Source organism: Zea mays, chromosome 1 (genome assembly GCF_902167145.1).
Source record: "Zea mays cultivar B73 chromosome 1, Zm-B73-REFERENCE-NAM-5.0, whole genome shotgun sequence".
Classification (NCBI taxonomy): Eukaryota; Viridiplantae; Streptophyta; class Magnoliopsida; order Poales; family Poaceae; genus Zea; species Zea mays.
The window spans coordinates 283,344,841-283,358,090 of record NC_050096.1 but is presented as its reverse complement, the minus strand read 5'-3'; the positions used below and the strand labels follow the sequence as shown (position 1 = coordinate 283,358,090).

The 13,250-nt window shown below is 43.7% G+C and overlaps 2 protein-coding genes across 2 annotated transcripts; both read left to right on the top strand.

Moving 5' to 3' along the window:
* The first annotated feature begins 1,977 nt into the window (after positions 1-1,977).
* Positions 1,978-5,081, top strand: LOC100277032 (uncharacterized). Its single transcript, NM_001150704.1, has 4 exons — positions 1,978-2,759; positions 2,860-2,961; positions 4,305-4,454; positions 4,544-5,081. Exons 1-4 carry the CDS (start codon positions 2,061-2,063, stop codon positions 4,715-4,717), a joined length of 1,125 nt encoding a protein of 374 aa, NP_001144176.1. The 5' UTR covers positions 1,978-2,060; the 3' UTR covers positions 4,718-5,081.
* A 1,171-nt stretch (positions 5,082-6,252) lies between these two features.
* LOC542031 (uncharacterized) lies at positions 6,253-13,018 on the top strand. Its single transcript, NM_001111676.2, has 12 exons — positions 6,253-6,631; positions 6,718-6,961; positions 7,431-7,496; positions 7,568-7,693; positions 7,774-7,849; positions 9,528-9,594; positions 9,677-9,735; positions 9,852-9,917; positions 10,285-10,507; positions 10,894-11,104; positions 11,992-12,291; positions 12,430-13,018. The coding sequence occupies exons 1-12, from the start codon at positions 6,579-6,581 to the stop codon at positions 12,634-12,636; spliced, it is 1,698 nt and encodes a 565-aa protein (NP_001105146.2). The 5' UTR covers positions 6,253-6,578; the 3' UTR covers positions 12,637-13,018.
* Positions 13,019-13,250: the final 232 nt, after the last annotated feature.

The window sequence follows — 13,250 nt, the reverse complement described above, 5'->3', positions numbered from 1 at the left end:
GAGAAATAACACAAGTGAATATGCAAACTCAAGAAGTCAACAGTCGCAATAAAGTAAACATACGAGAGACACGATGATTTTATCCCGTGGTTCGGCCAATGCCTACTCAATGTTGTGGTGACCTCCTTCGGTCAAGGGTTGCATTCAACCCCAAGTTATCCAAAGATCAAACTTGAGTACCACTGTTTTCTTCCTTATATCAAATCTCATTTGTGAGGAATCTCCACAAGTTGAAGCTTCTCACACCTTACACAAAATGACCTTAATTAAAACACAAGAGTAAGGAGGGAGTAGCAACACACACAAGAGCACAAGTGCAGTAACACCACACACACAAGCAAAGAAGACAGCGCAAGAATCAAAACGATAGAGTTTCTCTCAAGAAAACACTCAGTTCTCTCTAGAATAAGTCGAAAGCGCGGTCGCATTGAATCAGAGTATCGATGTACTATTGTTATGTTTGAGTACCAGGCAGAGGTGCCTAGGGGCCCTTTTTATAGCCCCAAGGCCCAAAGGAATCGTTGCTTCTTCGTATGGAAGGCCCTGGTTGGCTTCTGTCCGTGGGTGCACCGAATAGTCCGGTGCACACCGGACACTCCACGGTGCGCGATTCACTTCCATAAACAACCAAGCCGACCATTGCCAGCCGCTGCGCGCCTTTGGCCAGTTGGCACACCAGACAATCCGATGGCGCACCGGACACTTCGGTGCGGCCTAGTTACCGTTGGCTCGACAGACGTGGGCGCCACGTGGCCACCGTTGATTATGCGCCGACCGTTGGCGCTGGCGAGAGTCGTTGGCCGCCTGACTTACTGGACAATTCGATGAATTTTAGCTAGCGTGTCTCAGCACTTTCTTGAGAGTGGCCTGTTCGACCAACTAATAGCATGGGCACCAGACACTGTCTAGTGCACGCCAGACAGTCCGGTGCTCTCCAGACTGGTGCAAGTTTTGACAAACTTAGCCAAACTTCTTTACTCCAATTTGTCTCGACTTGGAGAGTTCCCTAGCACTTTGTCCCTTCAATTCAATAGGATTTCCAGTATACTTCTATATTTCTCAATTTTAGTGGTGGTGATCGCGTCTCGCGTGGATGAGGGGTGGCGGGCTGGGGCTACTCACGGCTCACGGGTAATGGACGCTGGTTGTTTCTACTTGGGCTGAAACATATTTGGTTGGTAGGTTTCAAGGGTAATGGACGCTGGTTGTTTCTACTTGGGCTGAAACATATTTGGTTGGTAGGTTTCAAGTGGGCTAAAATGATAGTAGGATAAAACGGGAACACCAACATGATTTTCCCGTATAAATACGGGTCCGTAAATGCGGTCGGAAAAACACCTCAATCGTTTCTGTTCCCGTTCCCGTCACTTTTTCCCGAGAATTTTTCCGTTACTGTTTTTTTCGGATACGGTATATGAGTAGTTATTACGGTATACGATGTCGATCGGTACGGGATTTTTCCATCCTATTTTCATTTTTACCGTCCGGATTAGAACACGTATAATAATTTTTTATCAGAATGAGGTTCAAAACATCGATAATTTTCGTTTACTTGCTCCCGTTTATCTCACTTTTTATTTCCGTTCCTGAATATTCTAGAAATGATTCTATTCCCAGTGATAAAATATGTCAGACTATTGTAGACCCTAGCCACCTATTTCTGGTAACTGAATGCTGAAACGAAAAAGATGGAAGTTTTCTCGTCAGTTTTCGACCGAGAGGCGTGCAGGTGCAGGAAAAAGAAAAGACGCCGCAGACAACACGAGTGGCAGGCGCTTGCCTTTGCGAAACGAAAGGCGTCCGTCACTCCGTAGACAACGCCTCATGTCCTCAGTCCTCAGCCACCGTCACCGAGACGGAAAGCCGGAAACGCGAAGAGGGATCGCGCAGGCCGCGCTAGTTACCACACTAGCACTGACACGTCGGCAGGCCACGGAGGCGGAGCCATTTGAATTTCAAACGCCGCCGGCCGCTACCATTCCTCCCCCGACTCTCCCCTCTTCTGCCTAGTCCTCCTGTCCTCCCCTCCCCCTCCGACCTCCACGGTTTCGCAGGCAAAGATGAAGAAGGCGTCTGCGGCGTCGCGCTACGCGGCCTACGACTCCCCGTCCCCGTCTCCTTCGTCGCGCCGTGCGGCGCCTTCCGCGGCCGCCGCGACCCCGGGAGGAGCGCACGGCAGCAGCCGCGCATTGGTGGTCGCGGGGAGATCTGGCCGCGATCTACTGGGCGCCAAGCCGCAGCCGCAAGCCCACGGCAACCTGGGTTCCGTACTACGGCGGCTCATCTCCATGGACAAGAAGCCGCCCAAGAACCAGCTCCCGGTCCCTCCTGCCGCCGCCAGCGCAGCGAAGAACAACGGCGGCGGGAAGCTGCCGGGGCTGTCGCGGAAACTATTCCAGAAAGCCTCGTCCACAGCGGCGGCGGCGCCAAGGAAGACGAAGGCCCTGACAGAAGTCAAGAACAGCGGCAACAACGCCAACACGCGGACGCTCGCCATGGTGCTGCGCACCGAGCGGGAGCTCCTGGCGCAGACCAAGGCGCAGGAGGACGAGATCGCCGCGCTTCGCCTGCAGCTCGAGAACAAGGACAGGGAGGTGGAGCGTCTCAAGGACCTGTGCCTGCGGCAGCGAGAGGAGATCAGGACGCTCAAAGACGCCGTCCTGTTCCCGGACGCGGAGCCGGAGCCCGACCGCCGCCTCCGGGACGAGATTTCCACGCTCACCGATCAGATCCAGTGCCTCGCGCAGGAGCTCACTCAGGTACGTCCCCTGTCACGGTCTCGCTGTGTGTTCTTTGCTTTTGTGCCTCGGCGGTCGATCGCTAATGCTCCGCCCCGTTGATGTTTCACTTTGTGTGCAGGTTAAGGCTGAGAAGCACTCGACAAGATCGTGCTTTGACGAGGATGGATACTGCTCTTCCCCTCGGACGCCGGGGTTTAACGAGGAGACCGCTTTCTCTCTGGTGAGTTCGATTACTCCACCATCTCACAGCGACATGATTGGCATGCTGATATGCTGTTTGCGAAATTACACATTGAGTTAACTCCCATATGACCTGGTTATCCATTAGCAGATAGCAATATGCATTCTGTTTGCGAAATCACACCTCGAGTTAAATCTCAAATAGCAATATGCCTGCTGTTTTGAAGATAATTACTAATTAATCTGTAGGTTGAGCATAGTAAGTTGGGGGAATCACTTCACTGCTTCATATCGCTTTTTCAACATGCAACTTGCATTTCCTGACAAGAGCAGCTATTTGGGTTGTTTCTGTACAAAATATATTCGTTTTCTTCTATATAAGTGCTTATACATGTTTTGTGTAATTTGTTTTATGTATTACTCTATCTGTTCCAAATTATAATTCATTCCATCCAAGTCAAAGCATCTCAAGTTTGATCAATATTATATAAAGAATTACAAAGATTTGTGACATCAAATGGAAATACTACGAAAATATGATTAATGAAGAATCTAATGATGTTTATTTGGTATTGTCACTGCTATTTTTTTTTTGTCAAACCTGAGATGTTTGGACTTTAAAAAAAGTTAAAATAACATAATTTGGAAGGCGGAGTACAAGGTACTGCTGAAGCAAACTGGAAGATTGTCATTTCACACATTAGCTAGTATTGGCAGCTGCATAATAATAAGAAACTATTATTGGCCTGATTCCAATGTTGATACAATAGATGGACTCCAATTCTAGCTCTTTCTAGCTTCTGGTTTTACCTGCGCGGCATGAAATACTTTAGTTTTTTTATTCTTAATACGATATAGCATCATTTGCACAATGCAACTTAGAACATTTTTCAGTGGCTTGTTACTTTGTTACTTCAAACTCTTTATAGTTTCAATCCTTAATTTTGTAAATATTGTAAAAGGTCTGTAGTCATCGCCAAACTATGTCATATATCTGAAAATGGAGGGAGTGATTTGGCTGTACTCATCTCCGAACTATACCATATATCTGAAAATGGAGGGAGTAATTTGGTTGTTTGGTTTCAGCTTCCGGTTCTTTTCCTTCTAAGGGCTAGTTTGGGAACACTAATTTCCCATGGGATTTTCATTTTCCCAAGAAAATGAACTAATTTCCCTTGGGAAAATGAAAATCCCATGGGAAATTAGTGTTCCCAAACTAGCCCTAAAGAAAAAAAAACATGGGTTCCTGCTCTTCTCTCAGTGCTGCAAAACAATATTCTGCACACCCTTCCCTACCTCTTTAAAACAGGCACGGATTGTGTTCCACGTCAACGAGTGCCTACTGCCTAGTTGTAATAGCAGCTTTATTGCTGTCTAAAACAGGAGTGCAGCATTGGGGAAGCAGAGACGCCGAACTATGGTAGCCCAGATGAAATGTTCAGCAAGGATCTTAATCCTTGTCTGACCCCATGCATTGCCAAGAGCAAATCTGACGTATCCGCACAATTCCAGTCTTCCTCCCAGTTCACAAAGGTGAATTTTTTTCTCATGTCGTTCGTTGGCCTGAAGCCCAGAGAGGCTTGAAATAACGTTTTTTGTCATGTACATCTTGCACTTGCCAGGAATCTAGCAGTTCTTATCGCAGCAGCGGCAAGGCAAGGGCAGACCGCTCTTACAGTTCTTTTGGCAGGCCAATGTCAAAGAGCTCTGATCATCACAAACCTGCCTCAGGAACCAGCAACAAGCGACGAGTATACAAATCCAACCAAGACAAAATCAACCAGAACCTGTTTTGAGCTCACCATCATCGTGAACTTGCCACCGAAGGCAGCCTCCAGCTTCTGCTATGTGAAATATTTAGAAGAATGTGGACTTTTATGGTCTATGGATACCGCGTGAGAAATAACAATGCTCATGGTCTATCAGTGAATGCAATCTTTGGTTTGTGCTTTTTTTTGTGTTGTTCTAGCTTGCCCAGCTGTTTGGAATACCAGTTTGGCTCTGCCATGCCATGATTAGATGAATGTGCAGAATCTTTTTTATTTTCAAAACTGGTTACGAAGATATTTGGGTCACGGCCTATGTCTTATTAGCTGCATATGGACCATATGGCAATGTGATATATCATACTATGCATGCTATAGCATGTGGTTTTGTGAAGTGCACTTTGGTTCTGGTTTGCGAAATTATGAGAACTGATATAATAATTTTTTAGAAAATTTGGATTTATACCCTTAAAAGATTACAACTTTAGATATATATTGTTGTCATCTCACTTACATATAGATTTCATGAGTCTATGATGTGTGAAATCAATGGTATATATATAAAGTTGCAATTTTTTAATGGTATAGATCCAATTATTCATAATCTTATTATATTTTCTTTCGTGTTAACATCCAGTACACGGAGAATCAATTTTTGAAATATTTTAGACTAGCATTTTTTTCTTTAGGTGTCGGTCTATGTGGATTCAGGCATCCATGATAGCACATATGCCATGTAAAGCATTGTTTATCGAGTAAAGTTTGAAATAAGAGATTAATAAGAATAAGTAACTATTGGAGATAGTATCAGAACATGTTTGCTTCATATTTAGGCTCTATCCAAATCTCTAAAATGAGTTAGCATCTAAAATTAACCGAGAAGTTTAGAACGGGTTAGATAACATACCAACTAATTATTAGTCATCATACATCTTAATAGTTATTAGTCGTTAGCTATTTTAACCTATCCAATAATTTATTAATTGACTGATAATTAGCTTTAGAGATTTGGAATATGGCCTTAAGGTCTGTTTATTTACGATTATAATCTGCTCAAATTATATAATCTAACTTGTTTTGAATAAAATAGTTTAGATTATATGATGTGATTGGATTATAATCTCAAACAATACTCAGATTTGCTTTGAAAGTGCATTATTCTTTTGTCTGAGCTCCTAGCATCCTACACATAGGATGACCTTACAATTTTCGCTCTAGCAATGTGACTAGGTGGGACAAGGTAAATAGATGCGAATAGGCGATTAGCCCAGATTAAACCAAACGTGCCTACTTATCTATTGTCTATCGTATAGTTGTCAGCTACTCTTCTTTGTGCCATAAACGTCTTACATAATAGATCTGTAGTTTTTGTATTGCGTTTCTTTTTTTCAATAGAAGGCTTTCGTATCATGAACTATTCTATTAGCTGGAAGAGGTACGGTTTTTTTTTTGTTGCACGGGATGAGAGAGGTTTGATTGATTAAGATTAAATCATTTTTTAATTTTAACCGCCAGAAGAAGCTCGGTACCAGAAATGTTAGGGCGATTTTGTATCACCAACTACCAATTCACTTAATTTCACTATCCACCAAATTAGTCCGGCTGGACTAGTGGACCCGAGTCCACATCTGACCTCCGCCTGCTCGCCCTCTCTCTCTCGATGGTCGTCTTCTCCACGAGACCACGACCGATCAACCCCAATCGTAGGGAACTGGGAACCCGGACCCAGATCTCCCCTAGATCCTCAATCCCAATCTGCCCTCCGCCGTATCGATCATACCTCCCGATGCGACCCCAAGTCTGGTCGATGCGAGTAGCGGCGGCGATTTAGCGAACTGCGCGTTCGCTAGGGTTAGGGTTTCGAGGGTTTGCGCTAGGGTTTGGGCGCACGATGGGGCGGTCGCGAGGGGTGCAGAATTCCGGCGACGACGACACCGTACACAGGTTCGCGCATGTCCCCCCTCCCAGCTTTGCCATTTTGTTCTGCTACACGCGTGCTCGGAGCGTTGAGCTGACGGTGCTGGTTGCAGGTCGAAGCGGAGGAGGGTCGCATCGGGCGGGGATGCGACGGACTCCGTTTCCGCTGGCATCGGGGGAGCTGGAGAAGGAGGGGGCAAGAAAGCGCTCTACCACTGCAATTACTGCAACAAGGACATCTCTGGGAAGATACGGATCAAATGCTCCAAGTGCCCTGACTTCGACCTTTGCGTGGAGTGCTTCTCTGTTGGCGCTGAAGTCACCCCACATCGCAGCAACCATCCTTACAAAGTCATGGTTAGTGCACATGATTGTCTGTTGTCTTTGCTTGACTTGATGCTTTGAGCAGCACTGCTCTAACTTCAGTAGTTGTATTATTATTTGATCTACAAGTGTACCAAGTAAGTTGTAATTCATAACCACTTACTTATGAAGGAGGGCATGCACTAGCTGCATCTTTAGTGGTTAATTACTTATTGGAACATTTTGTGCTGGTGAACTGAGACTCTGACCAATTAAAACCAAAAGTTAGTCTGTTCGCTATAAGTCAAATTGAAATAAATCAGCGAAAATGCAGCTCCAAAGGATTAAATTCTTTATAATCTACACAAACACTTAGTGTCCATGCTCTGCTAAAGGGCACTGGTGCTTATTATTCCTTAACCAAAGTATATTCAACCTTATAACCTTGCTTACTGAAAGTGTCTTATTCTTTGGTCATTGCTTAACCAAATTACATTATTTCTTGAATGTTATTTTACAACAGGACAACCTGTCTTTCCCACTTATTTGCCCAGATTGGAATGCAGACGAAGAAATTCTCCTCCTTGAGGTAACATTGTGTTTGTTTATTATATTTACTTCCTGGGTATTGTGTTTAATTGTTACCTGTCATGATCGAAGGGAATTGAAATGTATGGTCTGGGAAACTGGCTTGAAGTTGCAGAGCATGTTGGTACCAAGTCTAAGTTACAGTGTATTGATCATTACACAACAGCATACATGAACTCACCTTGTTATCCCCTACCGGTAACTATTTTTCTGTACCCTTTTATAAATCCAATAAATGAGTTGACATTTCTTAATTTAATCCTACCTCATGGTTGTAGGATATGTCTCATGTTAATGGCAAGAACAGGAAGGAGCTTCTAGCTATGGCTAAAGTGCAGGGTGAAAGTAAAAAAGGTGAGTCATGATGGTTTGTTTTTTTGGTGATGGAAACAGTTGTACATTTGTTAATCATTTGAAGACCTGGGAGATTTTGCTTACTACACAATTCTTGTTTTTCGTTCATGCATGCAGAACTATTTTATGTTGGAAACCCTAATCCCTCAGGGTGGGTTTTGTATTGCATGTATATTAGAAAAAGAGTTACATGGGCTGGGCCAAGGTCCATAACACTTAAGACCGAGTACAATAAACAAACACAAGAATCTAACACCCCCACACTCGAAACTCTAGCTGTGGGAGATGTTGAGACTGGACCAAAACCCCAAGAACAGCGACGAGGGAAGACCCTTGTTGAAGCTGTCGGCGTGGCGGCCGGGGGGGGGGGGGGGTGCTGCCATGGGCCGGTCGACCGTGTCCACAGCAAAGACGGTTGGGGCCGCAGCGTTCGCGTCAGCGCTAGGGGAGGGGGCATTAGCAGCTGCAGGGCCCTGGGCCTGCACAACCAAGGCGGAAGAATGGCCGGGGAAAGGATGGGTGGCTTCCATGGCTGGTGGCCCGTGTGGCTTGAGGTGGGACGCCAGCTAGGAGCCTGGCGGCTAGGGGAGAGAAGGAGAGGAAAGAAACTGGCTCTGATACCATGTTGAAAACCCTAACCCCTTAGGGTGGCTGAGTATTGCATATATTAGTGTTAGATAACTGTGTACCTATCTTCAATGTAATGGGCCTTGGCTCAGCCGACTGTGTACTTATCCCTAATGTAATGGGCCTTGGCCCAGCCCATGTACTGTCACTATATACTAATATACAGCCCCAACCCAGTTAGGGTTAGGGTTTTCTGTCCTAGATGGTATCAAGCCTCTCTCTTCTTCCGTCCTTCCCTCCCTCTCTCCTTTAGATCCTGCAGCCACCACATGGCTGGCCAGGCTCCACGCTGGTTGGTGCCTGTGGCCTCTGGCTACTCTGCGGCGCCCGACCTCCAGCCCCCACCTCCCTTCTCTGCTCCTCCCTTCCCCACTCCGATTGCACGCCCACCCTCAGCTCCTGCTGGCAGTGCTGCAGCCGCCTCCTGCCGGCAGCCCCCTTCCCCTAGCCCTACGCACACCGGCCACCTCGGGCCCCGTTGCTGCCAACCTTCCCTCGGGCGGCTCAGTCCCGCTCGCCCCGGCCACCAATGACATGCACAGATATGAGCGTGCTTTTTACCCAGTCCCTTCAACTGTAGCTGCAGCATCATTGTCAGTATGGACAAAGCATAAAACTTGATTAAACTAGAAGGAACTAGGTTTCATTGTAAATAAGAAAGACACCCAAATTCTAGTTAGTTGAAGTCTACAATTCTAGGTCCACATTGAACAGAGATGAACACGGGGATCTGCACGAATGCACGACCTTGTATTCAGATAAAAATATCAAATGGTACTCCTGCTGTAAGTTTTTTATGTCTGTAGTTTGGTTATGACTCCAATTGTGGGAATGCTAGGTACTTTCTAGTTTCTACTGCTACCCTGTACTATTCAATTACGAAAAGAAGAATGATAACAATCAGCGGATATCTGTAAAGATGGCATCTTACTATATTGGGTTCTTTTGATATCTCATCTTCTTTGCTCATATATAGGGACTTCACTGTTTCCTGATATCTTACTATATTGGGTTCTTTTGATACCTCATCTTTTTTTGTTCATATATACAGGGACTTCACTGTTGCCTGGAGAGCTGACTCCTAAGGCTGAATCTCCATTTTCTCCCTCCAGGGTCAAGTATGCCATTATTTATCTGAACATCTATGAATATGCCCCTAGGATTCAATGAGGCTTTTTACCAGCTGCTTATCTTGCATAGGGTGGAAGATGCACTTGGAGAAGGTCTAGCAGGTCGATCACCTTCGCACATAGCTGTTGGTATGTATTGGTAATGAATTAATTAACTAGCCCAACCCAATCCTGAAACAGTGCGTCGTTGGTCTACGATGCTGTCATGTATTCATATTGTGCTAATTCTCCGTTACCTGCTGCAGGTGCAAATAAAAAAGCTTCAAATGTGGGACATATTAAAGATGGGTCTAATGTATCAAAAGTTGAAGGTACAATCATCGATGAAAGCATCTCTATTATTTTCAAGTTTTTATATCATTATATGTTCATTCAGCAACCAGACTCGGCCAGATTCTTATAATGTTTTTTTAAATTCAGAGACATGATTTATGAAGAATGTCACATTCTTAACTCTTAAGAACAGAATACTCAAAAATATTGGCAGTGCTTTGTCTTTTTTTTGTGTAATTAGAGTTCTTTCTATTGGAAATGTATAAGAAATGAAATGATGATAAGTCTCACATTATTGCATGGTATGAAATGGAGTAATACGTATATCCCTTTCGTTTACTTCAAAGCCGCATTACTACATAAATAAAATAATGAACCTTGACATATTTAATTTGCATGTGGCAGATGGTCATGTCGATAGAAGTGTTGGTGTGAAGAAGCCCAGATATTCTGCAGATGAAGGCCCTTCGTTGACTGAACTGAGTGGATACAATGCAAAGAGACACGAGTTTGACCCAGAGTATGATAATGATGCCGAACAAGCGCTTGCTGAGATGGAATTTAAAGAAACTGATTCAGAAACTGATCGTGAACTGAAACTCCGTGTGCTGCGTATTTATCTGTCCAGGTTTGTTAGGAGTGAAACAATTTTTTTGTTCATAGCAACTTTACTGGATTGATTCTACTATTTTGTCCTATGTTCATGTCATTTGTCTCTATAGTTTGTATTTAGGTATTTTTACTGTTAGATCTTAGAAAATGGGAACGGGGAACGTGGGAACAATCTCGTTCCCGTAGTGTTAAAACCTAGTTATAGTATCGTACTGTGTACCATGTTCCCGTTCCTCGATCCCATCGATCCGGGAACCTGGTTACTAAGTGTTAGTTGTGAAATTTATGTTAACAATGTTTTGGTTGCGAGTAACAGTGTGAGTAAGCATGTTTATATGTTGATTTCGTTTATTAGTATAATAAATAATGTGTAATAGTGCAAAGCAACTGTTTTATTTGCAGGCTTGATGAAAGAAAAAGGAGAAAAGAGTTCATATTGGAAAGGAATTTATTGTTTCCTAATCCCTTGGAGAAGGATCTTACAAATGAAGACAGGGAAGTTTACCATCGGTATAAGGTCTTCATGCGTTTTCTTTCCAAGGAGGAACATGAAGCCCTTGTTAGGAGTGTCATTGAAGAGCGAAAAATTCGGAGGAGAATTCAAGAACTCCAGGTATTATGTTTGTTCATTCGCTTTCGCTCGTACAGAATCAACTATGTTAATGTGTTCTAATAGAAAACATACCCATGCATTGCAATGAAACATTTAGCTTATTACGTGATTACCTGGACGATTTGTGGCTCGGAGATTTATTCACCGATCGTCTTATGCATTTCATTTTGTTTAAGAATCATACTCCCTACCATGCCTTCCGTAGTTTGTTATGTAGCTGCCCTAACTTGTACGTGCACCGGAGAGTGACAGACTATGGAAATGCTTCGTAAACCAATTCATTTCGGAATTGGACTCCACTGTGCTTGGATACTCTACTCTAACTCATACAGATCAGGAGAAAATTAGGCCCATTGGATCTCCACCGGACAATTGCGAAGGACAAATAATCTTCTGATGTTCAATATTATTTAGGGTATTGATTATATAATGATTAAATATGGAGTTCTGCGCATGAAAATCTGCTACAAATATTCGTTCCATGGATCAACACTTGTATATGCGTTTGTTCTACATGAAGCTAAGAAAGTTATTGTAGATAACTTACAAGGAACAAATATATTACATATAATGATCTTCTGAGAATCAATCCTTTTATATTCATTGTTGTCTTTCTGTTTTGTTCCTACACTAGTAGAAAATAAGTCTTTAGTCCCGGTTGGGAAGGGAATTTGGTTTCTGCATAAGCTCCTAGAAGCATCAATATATTCTGGTGGGAAAATAGAAATGTCATTGTTTAGGCCATCTTCAGTACATCCCCTATCTCATCTCCTATCTCATCCCCTATTTCAAACTTCGCTCTGCAAATAGTGTCATCTACAGTTCCACATCCCCTATTTTACACGATCCATCGAAGACAGCCTTACTTATAATGTGTTGAATCTCAGGAATGTCGTTCTGCTGGATGCCGCACACTTGCTGAAGCAAAGATACACATAGAGCAAAAGAGGAAAAAAGAATACGAGCTGAATGCCCAAAAAGCTAAGGAAAGTAACCACCTTATTGCAAATACTAAATTGGTGCAGAAGATGAATCGACCTATGAAGATTGAGTCTGATGGGAATTTGGATCCAAAGAAAGGTGGTGTTGGCTTAGATTCTCCTAAAACTACAGGACTTACAAGTGTTAAGCAGTGGGATGACTGGGATATAGTTGGTCTTCCTGGGGCGGAGCTATTAAGTGCTAGCGTAAGTGCATTTCAAATCCAAGAACCCTGTCTGGTGACTGGTGATCCCATTTGGGCATATTAGTATTGTGACCTTGTTCATACCTTCTATGTTTGTTACAGTAAGGCATGACCATCTTTTTTTTTTTTTTAATTTCAGGAAAAGCTTCTATGTTGCCAGAACAGACTGCTACCCAGTCATTACCTGAGAATGCAGGAGGTGCTGATGCAGGAGATATTCAAGGGTAGTGTCCTAAAGAAGGAAGACGCACACGTCTTGTTTAAGGTTGATCCTACCAAAGTAGATAGTGTTTATGATATGGTAACAAAAAAGCTGGGCAACCATGTGGAGTTGCCTACGGTCTAGCTTATGCCTTTGGGCTTGCCTGCTGTGACATGCCGAAGAAAACAAGTCTTGGTTTCGCCCCTTGCAGCGTGTCTGAACCATAGCTGAAGGTGGAACTGTACTAGATCAAATCGGCCATAGTTAACTGAAATTCGTATCAGTTGTCAGAAGCACAATAAGGCATTCCAGCCAAGTTGTAAAATTATTGCCCTTAGCAGAATGTGTAGCGTGAGTTGTCATTTCCTTTCTGCCATTGTTGTGCACTGTTTCAGCTGTGGTAGTGCCTTGTAGTAGGTATAGGTGCCTGAGTTTATATGTATCATCGTGTATGTACCATTGGGAGCTCAATTATATGCCATTGTACCAACCCCAGACATTGATTATTACAATTCATCTAGCAGCCAGATTCTTGTCTCTAATGGAATGCATGGCGTCAATATATTTTTTTTTCTGTTGGTTTGGTTGATGAGCAGAACCTCGAACTGTTCTTGGGTGTACCTGCCACTTGTTCTGACTTTGCAGCTAACATACAGGGACGCTTCTCCTGAAATTGTATATCAGTCAAGGACGCATCTCATCATAAAACTAGCTTGGCTGCCAATCCTAGCACTTTTAGGGTTCTTCTAGAATGGTTC

Coding starts and splice junctions, on each gene's coding strand:
- LOC100277032 (NM_001150704.1), top strand. CDS start 2,061: ATGAAGAAGGCGTCTGCGGCGTCGCGCTACGCGGCCTACGACTCCCCG. Junction 2,760..2,859: donor TCGCGCAGGAGCTCACTCAG/GTACGTCCCCTG, acceptor CTTTGTGTGCAG/GTTAAGGCTGAGAAGCACTC. Junction 2,962..4,304: donor AGGAGACCGCTTTCTCTCTG/GTGAGTTCGATT, acceptor TGTCTAAAACAG/GAGTGCAGCATTGGGGAAGC.
- LOC542031 (NM_001111676.2), top strand. CDS start 6,579: ATGGGGCGGTCGCGAGGGGTGCAGAATTCCGGCGACGACGACACCGTA. Junction 6,632..6,717: donor GACGACGACACCGTACACAG/GTTCGCGCATGT, acceptor TGCTGGTTGCAG/GTCGAAGCGGAGGAGGGTCG. Junction 10,508..10,893: donor CTGCGTATTTATCTGTCCAG/GTTTGTTAGGAG, acceptor TTTTATTTGCAG/GCTTGATGAAAGAAAAAGGA.